At 44.6% G+C, this 24212-nt stretch overlaps 1 protein-coding gene across 1 annotated transcript in view; it reads left to right on the top strand.

Moving 5' to 3' along the window:
• Positions 1-872: 872 nt before the first annotated feature.
• AHRR (aryl hydrocarbon receptor repressor) overlaps positions 873-24212 on the top strand; it is a 46891-nt gene continuing 23551 nt past the window's right edge. Inside the window, exons 1-3 of the mRNA XM_083583071.1 lie at positions 873-1016; positions 9893-9958; positions 16682-16863. Of these exons, the coding sequence (XP_083439197.1) occupies positions 9897-9958; positions 16682-16863 (244 nt within the window). The 5' untranslated portion in view covers positions 873-1016; positions 9893-9896. The remainder of the gene's footprint in view (positions 1017-9892; positions 9959-16681; positions 16864-24212) is intronic.

Raw genomic sequence — 24212 nt, 5'->3', positions numbered from 1 at the left:
TTATGCTCAAGCGACCCTGCAGCAAGGAAGTGGTCCTTAGCATTGATGCTAACATGCTACCATTTGTTGTTGTTTAGTCGTTTAGTCGTGTCCGACTCTTCATGACCCCCTGGACCAGAGCAAGCCAGGCCCTCCTGTCTTCCACCGCCTCCCACAGTTTGGTCAAACTCATGCTGATAGCTTCGAGAACACTGTCCAACCATCTCGTCCTCCGTCGTCCCCTTCTCCTTGTGCCCTCCATCTTTCCCAACATCAGGGTCTTTTCCAGGGAGTCTTCTCTTCTCATGAGGTGGCCAAAGTATTGGAGCCTCAGCTTCAGGATCTGTCCTTCCAGTGAGCACTCAGGGCTGATTTCCTTCAGAATGGATCGGTTTGATCTTCTTGCACATGCTACCATAGACCTGCACAATTTAAAAATAAATAGATAAATAAATAACGTTAGTGATAAAATATTTTGAATGAATAAAATCGATTCCAAAATAAGTGCCTGCATGATTAGAGTCCTTTCCATGGCTGTGTGCATGGCGGAATAAAGAGTGCCCGTTGCTCTGGCGCAGGGCGGGTAGTTTCGCTTGCAGGCAGAAAAGGTCCCGCTTCATCCCCTCCAGGAAAAGGGCCCGGGAATGTTCCCCGCCTGAAAGCCCGGGAAGCCGCTGCGGGTCTTGCTCTGGGCCGGCCCGATCCCGAGCCAGGCGGACCAGTCCCGCGGCCGAAGCTCTGCCTGGGCAGAAAGCAGCGGCCTCGGCGCGCGCCTGGCGCTTCCCGGCGCCTCGGGCGGCGCAGTCCGGCTCTTGCGCGCCCTCCGATGCCGCCTGCGCGTCGTAGCAGCGGGAGGGACGACAACATCGCGTGCGAAGCAGCCGCTCTGATCGCAGGGAGGCTCCGCTCGCCCTCACGCTCCTGCACGCCGACCCCGCCAGGCGCGGCTCCAGCAGGGGAAGCGGCGGCGAAGCTCCGGCTCCAGTCCCGCGGAGCGCGCGGAGGCGAGACGGGCACCGCCGGGGCTGCCAAGTGCGGTGAGTCTCGAAGCAGCTTGGGGGGCTCGGGGTTTTGCAGAGGGAGCGAGGAATCCCCTCCTGCGCAATATTCCCCAGGGTGCAAGAGGCCGGCTCTCCCTTCAGTTGCTGGCTTTGCAACAGCTTTCTGTTGGCTACTTAAAAAAAAAACCCGCAGATTTGCTAACCCGGAGCGGTTTGGGTTTTTTGGAAGCCTGCTTTATTGGACAGGTGTCTCTGGACGGTAGAAAGCAAACGCGGGCTTTCGCAGCTCAGCAAGCAGGATTGGGCTCAGTGGGCGCTTCGCCCTCCACCCATTGCTGTTTGCTGAGAAGAGCGCCTGTGTCCCTGTTGCTGAATGGACAACTTTCCCAAGAGTTATTTCTGCGCGTTTATTACCTGGCAGCAAGTTCCTCCGATCTTAGTAGGACTGGTGAACCTTTAGTAGGGCAGAGTGGCTGGTGCAGCAACTTTCCCATCACAATGCTGCTGTAGTGATGGCAGACGGATAGAAGTGGCGGAGGACTCCTTTCTGCGCAGTTCTCCGAGGTGCAGGATCCGTCCTGGGTCTCTTATCCGGCAACCCGATCTGTTACTAACAGGATTTGAGTTGCAGTAGAGTTCACCCTTCAAAACCCGTTGTCTCCCCCAACAAACTAAAAATATTTGTTAACTGGAATTTCAAATTACAAAATAGGACTTATTTCCCGGTCTTATTTTAAATCGGCTCGTTTCTGGGTAAACATGGATAGTGCGAGACACATTAGTAATATTTGTTTCGAAACATATTTATATTGGTGAAGTTTATTCTTATTTGGAACCTGCTTTTAATGCTAGTTTGGGAACACATAGGTTAAGAGAGACTCTGAGAATATACAAAGTGCCTTTCTTTCCCCACTGACACATCTGAGCTTCAGAACAAGGCTTCTAAACCGCAAAACATCTCTCATTTTAGAAATTAAAAGTTGGCAGCTATGATTCTTTTATTTATTTATTTATTTACGGCTATTAGCCCATAAAATATGTACAAACATAAAAACACAGGGACATAAAAACAGATATATCCGACAACAGAAGGTGAACACCACGATGCAAGGGTGGGTCATTGAGCAGAGCCAAGTGACGGCTTGGGGCCAGGAGAGCTCCAAGGGATGGAACACAGAAAAGGAAAACTAAAGACGAACTCCGACGTGCACTCTCAACGTAACAGTCCAATTAGTTTTGATGTTGTTGTTATGATTCTTTGCTTATGCGTCACATTGCCTTTTTTACCGCTTCTTTTACTCTCATTGTGTGCTCTCTCTTTCACTCTACTCTAGTGAGTATGTAAAAACCCTTGCAGATTATCGTTCGGGGTCATGGCCCGAAAAGATTGAGAGAAGAGAAAATGTCTTTATAGGATTCTCCCTGCTATTTGCACAACTTTATAAAAAATGGTGCAATAGCCTGAGTAGGTGACTTTCAAGAGGGGGGTGTAAGCTAGTAAAAGGTTGTTAGTGCAAATAAAGAGTGTTGCATTCTGATTCTAAGTTCCTTCTGCTTCAAAATAAGACTAAACTATTTATGTGGAACTCAGGATGCTAGCCAGGTAAATGTTCTCCATATTTACTCAGAAGTAAATTCCACAGTATCTGAGCCAGGGGCGAAACCACCCGGATCACAGACCCAGTTTGGCACCCCCGTGCAACTTTGTGCACACACACGCACAGGCTGGGAGCCTCAATGGTCCCCTCTGGAGGCTTCACCCAGGGCAAAAAGCCTGGCTACCCCCCCCCCAACGTGGCCATAGCTATGGCTCTGCCTGAGCACAGAGATGCAGTTATATTTACATAATCCAGTTAAGTTTTGCTTGTTTATTTGTTTGTTTACACCAGGGGTCAGCAAACTTTTTTTAGCAGGGGGCCGGTCCACTGTCCCTCAGACCTTGTGGGGGGCCGGACTATAATTTGAAGGAAAAAATGAACGAATTCCTATGCCCCACAAATAACCCAGAGATGCATTTTAAATAAAAGCACACATTCTACTCATGGGAAAACATGCTGATTCCTGGACCGGGCCGGATTTAGAAGGCAATTGGGCTGGATCCAGCTCCTGGACCTTAGTTTGCCTACCCATGAGTTACACTGTCCCCATTCAGTGCCACCTCTTGGCCAATAGAGGCGCTGCTGGTCTCCTCCCACCCTTGTTCCCGGTGTAGAAAATTACCCCCCACCCCACCCCGTTCCTGATGTAGATCCCCTTCTTTCCTGGTGGGGAGGGAGGCATTTGGTGGTTTGCCTCAGGTACCAAAATGTCTTGGGCTGGTCCTGGTTATTAAAGCATGAAACGCCCATAGTGGATATAGGCAATTCTACCATGGACGCTGGTGGCGCTGTGGGTTAAACCACAGAGCCTAGGACTTGCCGATCAGAAGGTTGGCGGTTCGAATCCCCGCGACGGGGTGAGCCCCCGTTTCTCGGTCCCTGCTCCTGCCCACCTAGCAGTTCGAAAGCGCATCAAAGTGCAAGTAGATAAATAGGTACCGCTCCGGCCGGAAGGTAAACGGCGTTTCCGTGCACTGCTCTGGTTCTCCAGAAGCGGCTTAGTCATGCTGGCCACATGACCCGGAAGCTGTACACCGGCTCTCTCGGCCAATAAAGCGAGATGAGCGCCACAACCCCAGAGTCGGTCACGACTGGATCTAATGGTCAGGGGTCCCTTTACCTTTTTACCATGGAGGCCTCAGAAGCCTTCAGTGGCAGCTTGGAATCTAGAGCATCCTGGATTGTGTCCCATTGTGTGGGGGGTTACCCACTCCAGAACAGTTTACCTACTTCCTGGACCCAGGGCTACAGCCCACAAATGCTCTCTATCCTACAAGAATTTAGCTTTCATTTAGAACCACACAAAGGAGTTCCTCAAGTTGCTGACTTCCACGGGTCTGGAACGGATTCCTTAAATACTTTACTAATAAATTAATTTAAAATAATTTTAGTTATAATTCCATATGAGTGCTTTGATTAGCAGACAGAATTAAATTAAATCCAAGTACACTTAACTGTGAGTCAGGCTCTTAGATGATTTACGGACCTTTTAAACTGCTAGCTAAGTGAACTTTATATACTTCAATGGGCTAATTTTAAGCTAACTTTGAAGCTGTGTAAGATTTCTCTTGAGTAAATAGTGTATGCATTTTGAAAATTGCCTTAAACATTTCTTCTAATGAGATGGACACAACTAAGTTTGCAGCAGTGCCATTCACACTCATCCTACAGAAAATTCCAATTGAAATATGATTAAAATGAAGTCACCAAATTAATATTGTCGGTGAAAGTAGTCCATCATCTTTTACTGTGGTTTCCAAACTTCTAATCTTCAGGGAGTCCTAATCACATTGACTTGGTGCCTGGAACCCCTCTGCATTGTAAAAATTCTGTGGTGTGATGTAGAGAGTCACTTTTTTACTAGATGACCTTCTTATTGATAGTTCTGGTCTGTTTCTGGGGAGGTTAGACAATGGTGCCTCTGAGTGTAACCCCACATGTTCTAGTGCACTGCCCTGATGGTGCCCTTATCACAAAATACCTGATCTTTGTGGATCCTAAAGTTGTCAGGACACGGGTGGTGCTGTGGTCTAAATCACAGAGCCTAGGGTTTGCCGATCAGAAGGTCGGCGGTTCGAATCCTGGTGACGGGGTGAGCTCCTGTTGCTCTGTCCCTGCTCCTGCCAATCTAGCAGCTCTAAAGCACGTCAAAGTGCAAGTAGATAAATAGGTACCGCTCCGGCGGGAAGGTAAATGACGTTTCCATGCGCTGCTCTGGTTTCGCCAGAAGCGGCTTAGTCATTCTGGCCACATGACCCGGAAGCTGTACGCCGGCTCCCTCGGCAAGTAAAGCGAGATGAGCGCCGCAACCCCAGAGTCGGCCACGACTGGACCTAATGATCAGGATTCCCTTTACCTTTTAAAGTTGTCAGTATGTGATTAAATCCCACCCAGAAAGGAATGGCAGTCCAGGCATTCCATTTGTGTGTGATGCAAAGGCAGGTCTTCTGGGCCAGCTTGAGAGCGCACCTTAGACAGGAAATACAGAAAGCTTATAGTGGATTAGAACTTTGGTCCATCTCGCTCAGGATTGTCTACGCTGACTGCCAGTGGCTCCCCAGGGCTTCAGACAGGAGTCATTCTCTGCCCTTCCTGGAGATGGTGGGGGCCTAACCTGGGACCTTCTGCCCACAGATCAGATGTTCTCCCACTGAGCCAGGCCCTTCCCCTGGAAAGAGCATCTCCCACATTCCTCTGGGGCTGCACCTTAAGAGAGGAAGTTCAGCCATGGCAGGCAAACTGTTTTTCAGACAAGTTCCTGATACGGCATTTTTGCTGGGCAGAAGGCTTCTTCATTTTACTGTCCGATACGTCTTAAACTGATGTCATTGTGTGATTATGTTTATTCGGTGGCTTTCGGCCCCACGACTGCAGTTGCGTAAATCTTCCAGAGAAAAGAGGAAATACTTGCACTTAGAAATGAGAATAGGGATTAATTTCTGAGTTACATTTTTGTGCACGCTGTTCCATATTTATATGGATTTGGATGTGTGAGTGCATTTCTTATCCCAAGTGCCGCACCTGCTTTCTAGCATGTGTCTGGACAAACAAACAAAAACACACTCAAAAATGAAATACTGTATTTGGATGGCTGCTCAAATTGTCAAAATATATGTTGGTCTTTGTACGTAGGTATAGAGCTCAGCTTACAAAAATATAACATGTTTAAAATATAACTTAAGTTTTGTGCTTGATAGAGTGTGCACAATCTAAAAGATGCTAAAATACAAAAACAATATAATTTTCAATTGTGATGCCATCTCATTCCTCCTCACCCAACACTTCTTGATGGTGTGGCATAGTTAGGCTGTTTTCACAACCATTATGCTTAAAGAGGCTTTCACATTTCCTGAATCTATAATTTCTTGGGGCCGTAGTGGATAGCTTGATGACCCAGTGTGCAGCTGCTGAAATACTACATGGCAATTCACACCTTGTCACTGTCAAGGATGACATGTTAAGGTAATTTGCCCTGGGAAATTTTCAGTTAGCATCAGAAAATTTTCTGGTGTCTTGGACAGTGATCTAATTTAGCATGTTTATTTTACTTGTTTTTAGCCAACAAAGCTAAACACTTCAAAACTTGCTTAATACTTATTTGTGATTTGCATCCGTTCATCATTCCTAATGAAATGAACAGTTTCCTATGGAAAAATGAAGCACTGGAAAATTTCCCGCATGGCTGGAACCTATTTTCTCACGCTAAATTTCTTGACTACTAAAATCTTCCTCCGAGGTGCTGCTTCAGTGCCCCCTCCCTCAGTTGTCTCCCTGGGGTAGGCTCGTTTGGTATTGAACATGGATTATTTTGGGTGTTAAATTATCTTATTTCACCCAGGCCACCTAAAACAGGGAGCTGCCTGGAGTTTCCTTACAAGATTAAGAACCTTGATTATATTAGATTTCGAGATCCTGGAGATCCAAGAGGCTGATCAGTTAAGAAATTTGCCCTCCAGCTCATGGAGGGCTGGGGGGGGTGTCAAAGAAGATGATGGGCTGGAGTGAGAATCCTCCATCACAGGATTTTCACTGCACGTAAAAACAGGGTGCCTAAATAGGACTTGTGCTCCTATTTCTTGCTTTTATTTGATTTAGAATGCTTTTAGTGTTGTTTTTTAAAAACAGTAGGGGGGTGCCTCTGCTCCCACCCCTTGGAACAGCTTCATTTTTATAGTTTCCAGAGTTTCTGAATTTCCTCCTTGTCCTGCAGGGCTACCCATACTTACCAGGAAATGATTCCCACTAAATTCAGCAGGGCTTGTTTCTGATTATATGTTAAAAGAATGTGAAGTGGGGGTGCCTAGCATGATGTGTTATTATCAAGCCACATGAGACTCTTAATCTCACGGGTTCAAGTCCCATGTTGGGCAAAAGATTCCTGCATTGCGGGGGTTGGACTAGATGACCCTCGTGGCACCTTCCAGCTCTACATTTCTATGACCGGTACTTCCCAGAGAGAATAACAGGAGCTGAAGGTCAAGTGTTGAACAGACATTTAAGGAGTTTGATTTAGCATAAAGAAATAAACTGGGAAGACGTAATGGACCATAGAAGTCTGATATAAATTAAAAAACAAGTTAAGCCCAGGATTGACCTCAACTTGCTATATCCATCCCATGCTTTCAGCCTCTGTAATTTCCACTAGGATTTTACATACACAGTCTCAAAAAAACAAAACAACCGGCGCTGTTTTAATATCTTTGGATGTTCTGGATTTAGTGGAATAAATCCTATTTCCACTGGTATCAGCCCAGAAGTCCTTAATTACAATGGTCAGGTAGCAACCCAGCAGCATCCCCTCACAGCTTTGCTGTTGCCGAACCCAGGGACGGAGGCGGGGGGGGCGGACCTCCCCGGGTGTCTTTGCTGAAGGGGGTGACTCCCAAGCCTACCCCGAGGCGTCGGGGGAAGGGAGAGATGCGCCGCTTTGCCAGCGGCATTGCCCCCTTCCCCCTTCATTTTGACAGCTGGGGGAGGCTTGGGAGCTCCGTGCACCTGAGCGGCTATCCCGCACCTGGGAGGGCACCCTCTGTGTCCTGCCCCCCCCCCAGGAGCACACCACCCTGGGCAGCGCAGGCATATGTTCCGTTGCTGGCCAAACCAGGAAGCCCCTGCAGCAGCATCCGTCCAGTGATGCTGTACCTCAGTGGCTCTGAAGTCCCAGTCTCAGAACAGAGAGAGCTTCTTCCACATTCTGGGGAGGGATGCAGCTTACATTGGAGGCAGCGGACGATGGTTGTACATCCATAGGAGGAGGAGGTGCTGCAGTTGTTGGTGGTGTTGTTGATTGGATTTATATACCGCCCTATAGGGGGGCCACTAGGTGGCGCATCGGAAGATGGCTGACAATAACATCTCTCCGACCCACACGAGGTAATTTGGAGGCTATGATGGGGGTAATTAGCCTCCTTAACCCCCCCAGGATTGTGGGGGGGATGGCCCTTGCCTGCTGTGCCCTATACCACCCCCGAATTTGTGGGGGTTGGGGCACTAGGCACAAAGCCCTCCTGTGGGATTCCGGCACTCCTGGACGCCGTCCCTGATTCGCGCCGCTAGTTGCAAGCATCTTCAAAAGAAACAATTTGGACGAGATAAATTGCACATACTTCAAGGAAAAAGGGGAGTAAAGACTGCTGACAGAAGAGATCTCTGATAACAAGACAAGAATAAAATATGAGAAGATACGTCAAGATACAGTATGACTGAGGGGGGAGGGGGAAAAAAAACCTGCCTTCCTTTTTCTTATGTGATTTAACAAGAATCCCCTCCCCTAATGAGTCAGAAACTAAGGACTTAAGCTGTGGATTTAAGGCTGTGTGGAGATAAACTTTCGAACCAAAGCAATGTTTCAAGATGAAGCTGGAAAGCTAAGAGTTTTGGAATGACGCAGTTAAAAATGCCGTCGCCATTTTGGGAGGCATTGTTGGAGCTCTTGGGTCTGGGAGGAGAAAGAGAGAAATAGAGTTGTTTACATATCGTGGATCAACTTCTCGGTGGGACTTAAGAGCGACAAATGCCAAATTTATGATGGAAAGAGCGATGTTATCTACGAAGGAGATATATGGAAACCATCTGGACTTAGTGGAGGAACGGGAAATCCACACAGGATTATTATTTTGCTTATCGGCTTAAGGAGACTAACAGAAGAGATCGTAAAGGAAAAATAGAAATTATATGAACAAGATATGATGTGGAAACACCAAGATAAGACTGGATAGAATTATGAATTTTGTTTGGACTGATTGGGACTGATTTGGACATTAACGCAGTAATAAGAAGATGATCTGAATCCCCCTTTGGATCTTGAAGTATGGGTTCCCCCAACAAAATACCCCGGGGTCTCAGGGCAGTTCACAGAATAAAATCAAGATATAAAACCACAATACAGTGGACGCTTGGGTTGCGAACATGATCCGTGCGGGAAGCATGTTCGCAACCCGCAGCGTTCGCAACCCGCAGTGCTGCGTGTTCCCATCCTGTTGCAATTTAGTGCTTCTGCGCATGCACGACTGCCGAAACCCGGAAGTAACCCGTTCCGGTACTTTTGGGTTTTGGCGTGTCCGTAACCCGAAAAAACGCAACCTGAAGCTTCTGTACCTGAAGGTATGACTGTACAGTCATACCTTGGGATAAATATGCTTCAGGATAAGTATTTTCGGGTTGCGCTCTGCGGCGACCAGGAAGTAACTATGCGCATGCACAGACAGTCAAAATGACATCACGTGCATGTGCAGAAGCGGCGAAACGCGCCCTGTGTAGATGCGCAGTCGCATCTTACGTTCTATTCAGGATGCGAACGGGGCTCCGGAACGGATCCCGTTCGCATCCCGAGGTACCACTGTATACCTAATAAAAATGAGAACAACAACCCAATAGCACCCCAAAAAACAAAAACACGTTTTAAAATGTGATTGACCCAATCTGACCCAATTTTCCTCCCAACAGCTTCCTGCTCTCTGGATGTCTCCTTTTTAAAACCATTTTTAACTTACCAAACATGTGGTCTCTTTCTATGCTAGGATAAGAGAGGAACTTTGGAAATAACGCACGGAAATATAGGCTGTTAGACCTTTAATAGAATTTTCTCAGATTTGGATGATACTGAGTGCAAAAATTTATGCTTTATGAAAAATCCATTCTATACAGGATAAATTATTTTATATATATATTAATGTTATATGCAGTATTAATTAGGAAATCAGCTAACACCTGTTAGCAACTTAATTAGCAATTTGCTTCTTTATAATTGCATATCTTAGGAAGAACATTACTTTACCTGAATGTAAAAGGATATGTTTTCATCTTCCATCCTAGGACAATGATTCCACCAGGAGAATGTCTGTATGCTGGGAGGAAAAGACGAAAACCCATCCAGAAACAGTTAAGTATTTATCCCATCCAGTCAATTTATTCTATTTTATTCTTCTCACAATAAGCCTTTGACATAAGACTTACCTTTATTGCTTTTGGGAGACAGGAGGCGGGCGGGTGTAGAGGACTCCCTGGTCCTTAATGGGGTAACTGTGCCCCTGAAGGACCAGGTGTGCAGCCTGGGAGTCATTCTGGACTCACAGCTGTCCATGGAGGCGCAGGTCAATTCTGTGTCCAGGGCAGCTGTTTACCAGCTCCATCTGGTACGCAGGCTGAGACCCTATCTGACCGCAGACTGTCTCTCCAGAGTGGTGCATGCTCTAGTTATCTCTCGCTTGGACTATTGCAATCACTCTACGTGGGGCTACCTTTGAAGGTGACCCGGAAACTACAACTAATCCAGAATGTGGCAGCTAGACTGGTGACTGGGAGTGGCTGCTGAGACCACATAAGACTTAACACCGGACTTGAAAGACATTGGCTCCCAGTACTTTTCCAAGCACAATTAAAAATGTTGGTGCTGACCTTTAAAGCCCTAAATGGCCTCAGTCCAGTATACCTGAAGGAGCATCTCCACCCCCATCGTTTTGCCCGGACACTGAGGTCCAGCGCCGAGGGCCTTCTGGCAGTTCCCTTGCTGCGAGAAGCCAAGTTATAGGGAACGAGGCAGAGGACCTTCTCGGTAGTAGCACCTGCCCTGTGGAACGCCCTCCCACCAGATGTCAAAGAGAGAGAAAACTACCAGACTTTTAAAAGACATCTGAAGGCAGCCCTGTTTAGGGAAGCTTTTAATGTTTGACGGACTATTGTATTTTAATATTTTGTTGGAAGCCACCCAGAGTGGCTGGGGAAACCCAGCCAGATGGGCAGGGTATAAATAAATAAATTATTATTATTATTATTATTATTATTATTATTATTATTATTTAACCCATTTATATTGCTACCTTTCTCCAACAAGCTGATTGTGCCAGCCAGCTCTCTTTCTTCCCTGCTGTCTCTCATAAGAACCCAGCGAGTTCTGTCGAGAAACAACGAAGGGTCCAAATATTTAGACATATTTGTGGCCTAATATGTCCCTCTTCCATAAAATCATAGAATTGTAGAGAGTTGGAAGGGTCCACAAGGATTTTAGTCCAAGCCCCTGCAATGCAACAATCTTTCGCCCAACGTGGGGCTGGAACCCAAAACTCTGAGATTAAGAGTCTCATACTCTCCTGACTGAGCTACCCTGATCTGAACTGGGACAATGTTGTCCCAGCCTGATGGAGGCTGTATCTTTTCAAAGTGGCAGTGCAGCAGAAACCTAAGCCATGCTCTGTGCTCTCCTTGTGTATGTTATCATTACACTTAAGCAGATTTAACTGCAATTACTTCAACTCTATGAATGGAAGTTCTCTGAGGGGTGGACAAAATTCTGTGCGCCTCACCAGGATCCTTTGGGCAGTGTCATGACAGAGCCAAACTACACAGGATGTCACCAATTGAGTTCCTTTTAATCTCTTTGTTGTGGTTTTCCTTTATTTGTAGGTGTGGGGGAGCAACATTCATTGGGAATTCAGCGTGTGGGGAAGGGAGCTTAACTCAGTTTAACCTTTTTCAGCCGTGGGCCGGTCCACCGTCCCTCAGACCTTGTGGGGGGCCAGACTATATTTTGTAAAAAAAATATGAACGAATTCCTGTGCCCCACAAATAACCCAGAGATGCACTTTAAATAAAAGAACACATTCTACTCATGTAAAAACACCAGGCAGTCCTCACAAATCACCCAGAGATGCATTTTAAATAAAAGCACACATTCTACTAATGTAAAAACATGCTGATTCCCGGACCATCTGCGGGCCGGATTGAGAAGGCGATTGGGCCGCATCCAGCCCCTGGGCCTTAAGTTGCCTACCCATGGTTTAACCCATCCCCACACTGCAACTACAAGGAGCAAACACACCCTGCATGTGCTGCAGTGAGGCTTAGAAGGAAGATCCCATTGGCATCAGTATTGCTGCAGCGCAGGGAAGTGGCATCCATTTCCATGGACGTCATGGTGGGAAGAAGGTCTAAGCCTCTGCACATGGCCTGTATTTGCAGTGAACATTGTTCTGTCCATGCACCTGTAATTAAATAAATAAGCACCCGTGAGCAGGAAGGTATGATCCATCCAAACACGGCTCAAGAACTGATGAAGAATATAAACAGTATTAAAATAGAAAAGTATAAAGAATTAAGTAGAAAATTTTTATTAAAATGGTATAGAACTCCAGCACAAATGGCCTATATAGTGAAAGGGTTTAGTCCCAAATGCTGGCATTGTGGTCAGGAAAAAGGACTATACTCACACATGTGGTGGGAATGTAATCTGGTTAAGGAATATTGGCAAAAGATTATAAAGGTAATTTCTGGATTATTTCAAATAAACATAGAGGTTAATAGGGATTTGTTATTTTCGGGAATACTGGGAAATAACAAAGTAAAGAGTAATAAGCAAGAGTTGTACAAGATTATGATTCTAGCTAGAATGGCAGTTATTGCTTTGGGGTGGAAAGAAAAGGCCAAATGGAATATGGAAAAATGGAATGATTATGTTTTTGAATACGTACAATCAGAAATATTTGCACAGATAGTGGCAGAGGATAGATGGGAAAATAAATGCCAAAGAATCACATAAATGGGCATTTTACAGGAACTGGGTAGAAAGAGGAGAAGCCAACCCTAACATACAAGCTCAAATGAACAGACTGTGTACATGGATAAAGATATGAAGAAGGAAGGCCTGATCGGGGGGGGGGGCTGGAGTGGGGAGCGAGGGGGAAGAAAGAAAGAAAAAAGTAAACCGGATGGTATTTTGAATTGATTTTGTTATGTAAGCCTTTTTTCAGAAACCATATATATTAATGTTATGTAGTTAGGCATTGTAGTATGAATGAATTTTGTTCTGTATTCTTTGTTTTATAGAATATATATAATAATGCTATGTTACTAAGCAAATTTAATAAAACGGGGGGGGGATAAGCACCCGTGTTATAGTGTTGGGACTACAGCTTGGGAGACCAGGGTTCGAATCCCCCCTGACCACGAAGCTCGCTGGGTGACCTTGAGTCAGTGATTGCCTCTTAGTCTAGCCTACCTCACAGGGCTGTTGTGGAAATAAAATGAGCAGCGGGAGAACCATCTAAGCCAGGGGTCAGCAACCTGCGGCCCACGAGCCACCCCTGACCAAGCCACCCACTCGCTACGCTAAACCAGCACAGCACGGAGCAGGGCCTCGCTTCCGCGGAGCCGAAAATCCAGCCCACAGAGTGATCTCCACGGGAGTGAACCGGCCCAGGCGAGGTATTCTGTAAAGGTAAAGGTAAAGGTACCCCTGCCCGTACGGGCCGGTCGTGTCCGACTCTAGGGTTGTGCGCCAATCTCACTTAAGAGGCCGGGAGCCAGCGCTGTCCGCAGACACTTCCGGGTCACGTGGCCAGCGTGACGAAGCTGCTCTGGCGAGCCAGTGCAGCACACGGAACGCCGTTTACCTTCCCGCTAGTAAGCGGTCCCTATTTATCTACTTGCACCAGGAGGTGCTTTCGAACTGCTAGGTGGGCAGGAGCTGGGACCGAAAGACGGGAGCGCACCCCGCCGCGGGGATTCGAACCGCCAACCATGCGATCAGCAAGTCCTAGGCACTGAGGTTTTACCCACAGCGCCACCCGCATCCCCATGTATTCTGTACTTTGTTACAAAATACTACCATCTGATGTGTTGTTTCACCAACCAACTTCATACCAGTTGGAGTTCTTAAGCAGTTCCTAATTTGTTTCTAGCTACAGTGTGAAAGGACGCGGGTGGCGCTGTGGGATAAACCACAGAGCCTAGGACTTGCCGATCAGAAGGTCGGCAGTTCGAATCCCTGCGACGGGGTGAGCTCCCGTTGCTCGGTCCCAGCTCCTGCCAACCTAGCAGTTCGAAAGCACGTCAAAGTGCAAGTAAATAAATAGGTACCGCTCCGGTGGGAAGGTAAACGGCGTTTCCGTGTGCTCTGACTTCCGTCATGGTGTCCCGTTGCACCAGAAGCGATTTAGTCATGACCCAGAAAGCTGTCTGTGGACAAACACCTTGGCCTGAAGCGAGATGAGTGCCACACCCTATAGTTGCCTTTGACTGGACGTAACCGTACATGGAGGGACGCGGGTGGCGCTGTGGGTTAAACCACAGAGCCTAGGACTTGCCAATCAGAAGGTCGGCGGTTCGAATCCCCACAACGGGGTGAGCTCCCATTGTTCAGTCCCAACTCCTGCCCACCTAGTAGTACAAAAGCATGTCAAAGTGCAAGTAGATAAATAGGTACCGCTCCGGCAGGAAGGTAAAGGCGTTTCCGTGCGCTGCTCTGGTTCGCCAGAAGCGGCTTAGTCATGCTGGCCACATGACCCGGAAGCTGTACACCGGCTCCCTCGGCCAATAAAGCGAGATGAGCGCCACAACCCCAGAGTTGGCCACGACTGGACAGTCAGGGGTTCCTTTACCTTTACCTTACAGTGTGAAAGCCATTGCGTAGGTCGGGGAAAGACATTCCCTGCTCCATCAAACAGTAATTAATTGAAGTTGTGCTGATGTGAAGAACAAGCAGAGGAAATGCCCCACGAAGAGAACAGCTTCAGTCTGCTTTAAGGCAATAGAGCGAACAATTTCTCTTAGTGTCCTGTATATTAAAGGTACACGCCAGACTTTAAATTGGTGTAAGAGCGTAGTCTAGGTATTCTCCATACTTTTCTCCTTGTTCCTTCAACACAAGTATTTCTCTATCATTATCTTTAAAAAGTATAAGGATTTTGAGGCTAACTCAATTTTTAAAGAATTCAGTCTATGCTTCAACCACTGACAAAGCTTTTGCAGTTCGGGTCTGAATTTTGCAAATACATATCTTCTATTAACCCAAGGGGTACTTTGTTGTAAGATTTTTTTATGTGTCAGAGTGTAGGTAAGAATAGAATAGTGGTTGCCTAAACTCATAAAGTTATTATGTTCTACATCATTTACCTCAGCGCTGTTGAGGAGAAGATCCAGTTCCCTCATACTGTACAGCAACACTCAGTACAAGTTACTGGACTATCTTCAGACTTCATGAAATTATTTCTAACCAAGAATTATTTCAAAGTGTTAATTCTATCATGCAACAGCAAGCTATCACTCTGCTTTGGGACACATTTTAAAAAGAAAAGCCTGACTAGCTTTTCAGATAGGGATGTTTTTAATGTTTGATGTTTTATTCTGTTTTAATATTCTGTTGGGAGCCTCTCAGAGTGGCTGGGGAAACCCAGCCAGATGGGCGGGGTATAAATAATAAAATATTATTATTATTATTATTATTATTATTATTATTATTATTATTATTACTTTTAATTGAATAACTTTCTAAAGAAATGCCTGAAGTAACTGATACTGTAGTTTGATGTCTTGTTTATTTTGTTATATTTTACTCCAAGAAGACCCACTTATCCTAAACAGAACCCAATAAAGCAGACATGTATATTCAAAATATTTTTTTGAATGTGATCCCATTGAGATCTCAAGATGAAATTTTGAGGGTAGTTCTTAGAAATATTAAATAATCAATACAAATTTTAAATCATTTTTTAAAAGCACTTTTTAAAATTCTAAATTTTGTAACTTTAAAATTTAAAGTAAGCACATCATGTGACCTATCATATTAAAGCCCATGAAGTTCTGAAGAGATTAGTATATTTAGTTTTGAATTTTTGGGCTGAGTTTTTAAGGTTGTTGTGTAATTTGGCAAGGCCAAAATTGTCTCTCCCTTTTTTTGGAAATTTCAAACCCTCATACCTCAAAAACAGGATGAGATAAAAAAATTAAAATTTTAGATTTAAACTTAGTTTTGATCATTCAACAAGCGTACAAAATATTAAGAAAATTCGAATACACAAGGTAAAGAAATGGATCACTTGATATGGAATAACTCTGTTGGAAGCTACAGAAACTGGGGACTGGGAGCAGTGGAGAGGTTTGTGAAAGGATTTGGTGACACAAGAAGTGGGAGATGGTGGTACACATTAAGGTAGCGGGGAGAATTTTTGCCTGTTAAGCATCAGTTTAATACCTCTTTCAAAATTGTTGATTTTTCTGTGGAAATGTTTGGGTTGAGAGAACTGGCACTCCAGGCCGTTTGTGTATGACCCCCTAATTTACACATTATATAAGAATCATTTTTCAAGGATGTCAGGGAACTGTCATCGGAAGAACCGGTGGTGCAAGGGCTCCCAGAGGTTGGGAGAGACTTATCAGCGGAGGAGGGAACCAGCAGGGGGAGAGAAAGAGCTCCAAGGGAAAGTGAGTCGGAGGGATGGCTCAGAGACAATTCCAGCGAGAACAGTGGGGAGGTTTCAGGACCTCCTATAGGGACACCCACTCCTCGCCGGAAACTGTCACGCAGAGAGTCCAGAAGACGTGTTTCCGTTAAGGAGCTTTTATGCTGGAAGAAATTCCGTAAACGCCCACTGTCGGATTCTGCCAGCGACTGACGGAGCCATGCTTATGGAGCTCCGTTACAGACAGTGGTTTGTGGACTTAGCCAAACACTGAGGGACTAGGAACTTTACGCACAAGCAGCTCAACATCCCATCACAAAGGAGGCCATCATTTTCTTCTGTTTTGGTACAGTATTAGAGAGCGGATACTGGCAACTGTCAGTGAGCTTAAGACAGTGGATTTTTCATAGGACATTTTCTCCCCGAACAGGAGGCCCACGCATGGGAATGGGAAGTCTAACCCTTCAAAGAGACACAGAGATCGCTTGAATGCTGAGTTAGATCACCTGGCCAGTCTCCTGCCTTTCCCACCGGACATAATAGCTAAACTGGACAAACTCTCCGTCTTGCGTCTCAGCGTCAGTTACCTTAGAGTCAAAAGCTTCTTTCAAGGTAAGGCTTCAAATCGTAATAATCTGTTCTTGGTGTCTGAGGGAATATTGCACAAGTTCTCAGAGACCATGTCTACCCAGACCTCCACCAGGAAGAGTAGACCTGCTCCATGATACTAGTGGCTTAGGGCCCTTGTATCTATAGAATCGCCTCTCCTGCTCTGCCCTGCAGAGGACCTTAAGGTCCATGAATAACCATAGTTTAGAGGTCCCAGGCCCTAAGGAAGTCAGACTATCCTCCACCAGGGCCAGGGCCTTCTCAGTGGTGGCTCCGACCTGGTGGAATGCTCTGTCCCATGAGACCAGGGCCCTTCAGGATTTAACCTCCTTCCATCAGGCCTGCAAGACAGAGCTATTCCGCCTGGCCTTTAATTTGAATTCAGCCTGATCTTTTATTTCCCTTCTCTTCCTTCCCTCTCCCCTTTTATGAAGATCACCCGCTCTGAGACGCCACAGCTAATTCTCCCCTGGCCCAAGTAGGACCAATTCAGCCAGCTAGCCCTGGGGATTATCTAATTGATTTTTGATTTTTATTGTTATTCATGTTTTTATACCGTATTTTATGCTGCTTTTATAATTAAGTGTTTTAAAGTGTTTTAAATTTGTTGTTAGCCACCCTGAGCCCGGTTTCTGAACCAGGAAGGGCAGGGTATAAATAAAAATGTAGGATGATGATGATGATGATGATGTATGCTTGTTTATGTATTTGGAGCATTTGCTGTGACACCCCCAGAAATGGGATGCCCAGGCCTTATAGGCTTTGCTTCTTGTGACCTTTGGCTTTGCCTACCCTTCGCTCTGCCAGATGTTCGCTGCCTTGCCCTCTGCCCTGTCCATCGTCCTACCAGCTATCCTGGGCCGTAGCTTCCAGTGTCGTGGAGGAATTATTTGTATAGAGTGCGTTTAATACTACTGAATTCATACTTCTGATTAGATGTGCATAGCATTGCATTGTGCAAGGCTAGCTGCATCTGAACAATTAAATCTTGGTTAAATAAGTAGGTAATAAGCCACGATATGCGTGACTACAGGCTCTCACATGCTGCAAACAAGGCTGGGAGCTGCAGTTAACTTCCTGCCGCATCGGAATTGGGGAACAACGATGAATAGCTTTCAAACAAGCCCTAAGTATGAAACCATGGTTTAAAGTTTGCCTCTTGGTCTTAGCTTGTTTAGAAGACATTAACCACAGTTTCTGGTTCAGACATAACAGGAAGTTCTGGTTACTGAGGTTTCCTGGCTTGCTTTGCCATTTGCACGAAAGGAAGAGCAAAGTGGCTGCATGAGGCAGGTCATGCATATTTCATATTATTATGCTGAGATTTGATAATCTGTGGCTGCTGAATAACAACCTGCACAACTGAAACTGGGCAGATTTTTTATAAAAGCTGTGCAGTGTGGACAGAGGGATCATCATGCCCTGTACTAAAAGGTTCCTGTAAAGATCGCACTGTTGATCTGTGAAGTGCTTTGAATACTTGGAAGTGCTATATATGTTTGTGTCCTCTTATCAAAGTTTATAAGTGAGAGCACTTGAAAATGTGAGCCACAACCTGTGGTATGGAGTGTGTGTGTGTGTGTGTGTGTGTCTGTTTGAAGAAGCACAGTACACACAGAGGTTTGCTTGGTTTTTATATTAATATTCACATTTCTAAGTTGCTTTTTGAGAACTTTTAGACAAAAATGCCTTACAACCTGTTACAAAATTATATCGGAAAATAAGATAAGCATAATTAAAATTTTAAAAACCTCACAGTTAACTAATACAGTTGCTTAAAAACCAGATTTAAAAACCGCATTGCAAACAAAACAAGCAGCGGCATGTATACATGCACACATCCTAGTAGCCGTCCTCAGGGCCGGCCCACGCATGAGGAAAGGGGAGGCAACCTCCTCAGGCAGCAGAAGCCATAATGGCTGCAGCGTGTTCCTTGGAGGTTGGATCTGCCGCCTCCTCAGCTGCTCCCATCCAGTGCCACCACTTGGCAAACAGAAGCCACTACTGGTCTCCTCCCACCCTTGTTCCCAATGCAGAGCTTTATTCCTTCTTCGTTTCTGATGCAGATGTTCACTCACACCTTCTTCCCTGGCAGGAGGGCACCATTTTGAGGTTTGCCTCAGGTGCTAAATTGTCTTGGGCTGGCCCTGGGTACCCTAGACCAAAGGCTTTGTCAGTTTTTGTCAGATAGTGATGAATCAACAGCCATGGAGCTAGTTCAGCCTTTCTTAAACCTGGGTCCCCAGATGTTGTTAGACTACAACCCCTATAATCTCTGACCACTGGTCCTGGTAGCTACGGATGATGGGAGTTGTAGTCCAACATAGTTAACATGACCAGAGTTAGGAGAAATGGCAGGGGATGGGATAGTTGGGGGAGAAGCATAAGGTGAAATTTATTGGGAAGGTCCTGGACAATTATGTGATTGATGGTAATCAGACTGGACATCTGATTATCAAAGACCTCTGAGATAAAAACCTCAAATGCTCTGATCAAAGCCGTTTTCTGCTGTCTGCGCCTGGGGGCTTAGTCAGGGGCTAAAACAAGGTGGTGAGCTGAGGAACCAACATCTCACCCAAACACTACGTAAGAACCCGTTGTGAGTATAATGTCTGCACCCTCTCTTTCTTAAACATTTTTGGGGAAGGAAAAATACAGCTTAGAGATATTTCTTTGTCTGCATCCAGTGTGGCAAATGTACCTTTGGATCTTCCAATGACTGTTGGTATTCTTCAATAGTTGATGGCTGAACAACTAAAAATGATTGGATTAATGTTTGATGAAAGGGGGAAAGAAAATGAATCAGAGAGAGATGAAATGGAAAATGGAACTGGAGATTACTTAGAGGCTTCAGACAAAATTGATGAAAACCTGGCAGGACTGGATGATGAAACAGCAAAATTGGAGAAAGCAGATGGTGAAATGGAAATGTCTTTCATACAGAGGCTTGGAGGAGAAGGGGAAGATAAAACCATAAATGGTCATCTGGATCTGGCATTAATCGTATCAATGATGTTGAGAGAGAGAGAAATCTTTGGAAAAACTTCCGTCCTGGCCTTTCTTCAGTTCTAGCAGAGAGAAAGTATTCTGCATACAATTTGGAGCAAATTCATAGAATGATGCTACTAATATGTATGGAAAAAGAATGGAAGAAACGTAAGTGGATGGTCCTAGAGGAGGAGATCGGAATACTATGTTAAACAATACAGGGAATGGAAGCACGAAAGGAAATGGAATTTGAATATATGGAACTGGGTATAAACTAAAGGATATATAACAAGAAAAGAATTGTGCAATATTATTCCAGTATGTGATCACAGTAGAGAGATTTTAACATGGAAATGGACAAACGAATTTACTAGTACTCAATATGGAGGAATTGTGGTGGGAATTAATGGAGTTAAAGTTGATATTAAACAAAAAGCACGGTTGACATTTACCAATAACAACAACAACAACAACAACAATTTGGGAATCCCTCTTGGACTTGAGTGGGAATGAATTCGAGACACATTTACGTAAAAGAAATATTGTTTAACAGAAAGTGGAGAAGATGGATATTACCATGGACTGAATGTTAGAAATATTTCCCCCCTTTTTATGTAACTAGCAGATGGAAAACTAGCAGAGGTCCTTTTATATTTCTTTATTGTTTCTTTTTCTTCTTTTCTCTCTCTCTCTTCGTATTCCTGCTTCTCTTTCTCCTTTTCTCTTTTTCTTTCTTTTTTGTTGTAATCTCTCTTCTTTGTTTTCTTCTCTTCTTTTTTCTTTGGCGTCTTCTGCTTGGGCCTTTATTAAGGTCCAGAGATTGTATATTCATGGAGGTGGTAGGTGGTTGATGTCCTCAACATTGGACAAGCATAGGCAAGGGTGCCAACAGGATTTTCTAAATCCAGTAAACTGTACAACTCCCCATCCCACCTGCAATCTATTAGCAAGAGCTGGTGATAGCACACACAGAGGCAGACTATAGTTCTCCATAAGCAATGATCTTGCAATTAAAAAATAAGCCAATGATTTTGGTTCCAGAACAAACAGAACTTTACTGTCTTGAATGTTGGAATGAGCTACATTTTGGCGCACTGTATAATTTAAATCAAATGTTCATTGATGTGCATGATGAGGCATCTTGCAGATTTAGAAACAATTTAGAATATTTTGTTAACAGTGTCTGGTGTTTCACCATCTGAAAATATTTTCAATAGAAGTTGAAGTATGCCAATGTTGACTTATGTGTAGAAACCTTACACGTCAGGCTTACGTAATTACAACAATATGTGCAATGTTGCCATGCACAAAATTATCTCCTGCCGCCTACAAAATAGTATCAGTTATGTACAAATGGAGTAAACAATTAGAGGATGCTCCATTGAATCATTGAACAAACTGCATCCAATATCATTATTCCTTAACCATCCAAGATCATTCACCTTTCCAACCAATAGTACTGGCTGTGTCATCCTCAATCCTTAATCCTTTGCCAATGCAATTTAATTTTTAAAGGTTCGTGTCCTGGCAGGTGTATTTCCAGAATTCTTGTTAAGGTGCATGTATATATCTATTAATTAAAATCAGGGCTGATCTGAGACAGCAACTGTTTTGGGATAAACAGATAATAATGGACAGAAGTGGGGATGAACAGCAGTGCCTCCTTGTTACCTTCTTCTCTACTTAGCGGCCAATTCATCTCTTTATGTTTATAGGGTTATATGGCGTTTTCACCAAAAGTCTTCAAAATTAACATGCATATAAAATTAACATGCATATAAAATGATAAATCAAAACTTGGCAGGAAAAAACAGAACAGCAGAAGCGAAGCAGCAAACCTGAATTTAAAAAAAAACAAAACCCTACTCCAAACAAAACCATTTTCGCTGAACTTCAGAATGTCTGTAAAATGAGGTCCTAATGAGTGTCCTGCGGGAGAGGATTGCAATTCCTAGGTGTCACCAGCGAGAAAACCCTGTTTCACCTCAGCACTAGCTGAACCTCTTGGCAGCTTCTGAACATTGCACAGAACTTCCATTGCTGATCTCAACAGGTGAGCAGATTCATGTGGAAGAAGGTGTTCCTCAAATACCTGGTCCCATACTGTGCACTTGGCCAATGGCAGACTCCTCTCACTGCTGCTTGGGAGGAAGTCTTAGCTAGCCCTAGTCTTTTCCTCTGAGGTCTCCTCATGAAGAGAAAAGATTGGTTGCATAATGGATGGAAGGAAGGGAGGGTTTTTGGTTAAAGTTTTCTCTTTTCATGGGGACGTGGGTGGCGCTGTGGTCTAAACCACTGAGCCTCTTGGGCTTGCCAATCAGAAGCTCAGTGGTTCGAATCCCCACGATGGGGTGAGCTCCTGTTGCTCGGTCCCAGCTCCTACCAACCTAGCAGTTCGAAAGCACGCCAGTGCAAGTAGATAAATAGGTACCGCTCTGGTGGGAAGGTAAACGGCGTTTCCGTGCGCTGCTCCGGTTTCGGTGTTCCTCTGTGCTAGAAGCAGCTTAGTTATGCTGGCCACATGACCCAGGAAAACTGTCTGCAGAGTGGACAATTCGCGACTGGACTTAACTGTCAGGGGTCCCTTTACCTTCTCTTTTTATACATGGCAGAATCTATTACTAGATACTAGGGCTTAAAACATTAGATGGTTGATTAATCCCCTGATTAAATTAGTGGGGCGAGCTAAAGGTTTGTGAAAAAATTTTAATCATTTTTTGCTTTTTGTGTGTTTGGTAAATTCTATGAAAATGTCATGCTACAGACACAACTTTCATTTTCATATACAGTAAGCCTGCAACTCATGCACATTTAACTTGTGCGCACTTAGCTCTACACATTGGGGGAGGGGAATTAAAATAATTGAAAAGGGGTGGAGATGGAGGGGGGTGCCAGGAAAGATAATTTTGGCTTTAAGCGTGATCCCTGGAATGTAACCCCATGTGTGTTGCAGGCCTACTATATACTTAAGGTGTTCTATATCATTTTAAAGATAATTTTCCAGAGTTTCATGATCTGGCAACAGGTTTTCAGAATGGCAATTTACACATGAGTAAAACATGAAGCATGCCCTGCACGTGCCTCAGAATTTCTTTAATCTTTTTGGTAAAGTTCAGTTGAAGATCTCTTCAAGAAAATGAGAGAATAGATTAATGAGCCCTTATTGTATTGATAGTTTTGCTTCCTTGTTTGGTGTACTGAGAAGAAATGTTATGTTAGGGACAAAATCAAGACAATGAAACTTCAGCTGGTTGAATGTGATATATTAGTTGCAAAAACATAACAATGAAACAAATGAAAAGAAAAACGAATGTGCTTTAACTTTATTCTCTTCTTTAAGTATACATGTTGAGATATTAAGTGTATTTTACATGCCACATTTGATGGGGGGCACCTTACACAGCATAAATGTGTTGTCATATTTTCATCCTTGAGAATTTAATAATTATTAGGGAAGCAATCTGATGCACAATAAATGAAGGCAAAACAAGCCAGTATAAGTTAAGCTGGAGTAAAGTTACACTAGATCCAAACTCCATTTGAGGTGCCACAGAGCACTATTTTATCCCAGAGCTATTTAATATCTATATGCAGTACTTTTCCTAGAAAAATAGGTACCGGTACTCACCATGAAGTTGTTGCAAGTAAGTGCCACACTTTTTAACAGCAACAAAACGAGTTGCTGCTACTGCGTATCCTTGAGTACCTTGAGAATAATCACTTGCACTTGATCTGGAAACTGCAATTAGCACAGAATATTAGTGCAGAATATTGCGGCATAGTTGCTGCCTGGAGTAAGGCACATTTGCTCAGAGATCTGCACGGGTTTGATTTGTTACCAGGCCAAGTTCAATGCATTGCTATTAGTATGCAAAGCCCTTAATAAGTTCAGGTCAGTTTATGTGCCCACTTGATAGTTTCAGTCTATGGAACTGGTTTGTTAATCTGCAGTTGTTAGTTACTGCGGTGGTTACACACTGGGACTCCCTGCCTGTTTACATTTTTAGATGGGCCACTCCAAACATGTTGACATCAGTGTATATTAGTCTCTTTTTACTTTTAATTGGGACGCGGGTGGCGCTGTGGATTAAACCACAGAGCCTAGGACTTGCCAATCAAAAGTCAGTTGTTCGAATCCCCGCGACAGGGTGAGCTCCTATTGCTCGGTCCCTGCTCCTGCCAACCTAGCAGTTCGAAAGCATGTCAAAGTGCAAGTAGATAAATAGGTACCGCTCCAGCAGGAAGGTAAACGGCGTTACCGTGCGCTGCTGTGGTTCGCCAGAAGCAGCTTAGTCCTGCTGGCCACATGACCCGGAAGCTGTACACCGGCTCCCTCAGCCAATAAAGCGAGATGAGCGCTGCAA

Source organism: Podarcis filfolensis (assembly GCF_964270895.1).
Source record: "Podarcis filfolensis genome assembly, chromosome: 13".
NCBI lineage: Eukaryota > Metazoa > Chordata > Lepidosauria > Squamata > Lacertidae > Podarcis > Podarcis filfolensis.
Note: the sequence above shows the minus strand (reverse complement) of the source record. Positions and strands in the feature narration are given on the sequence as shown.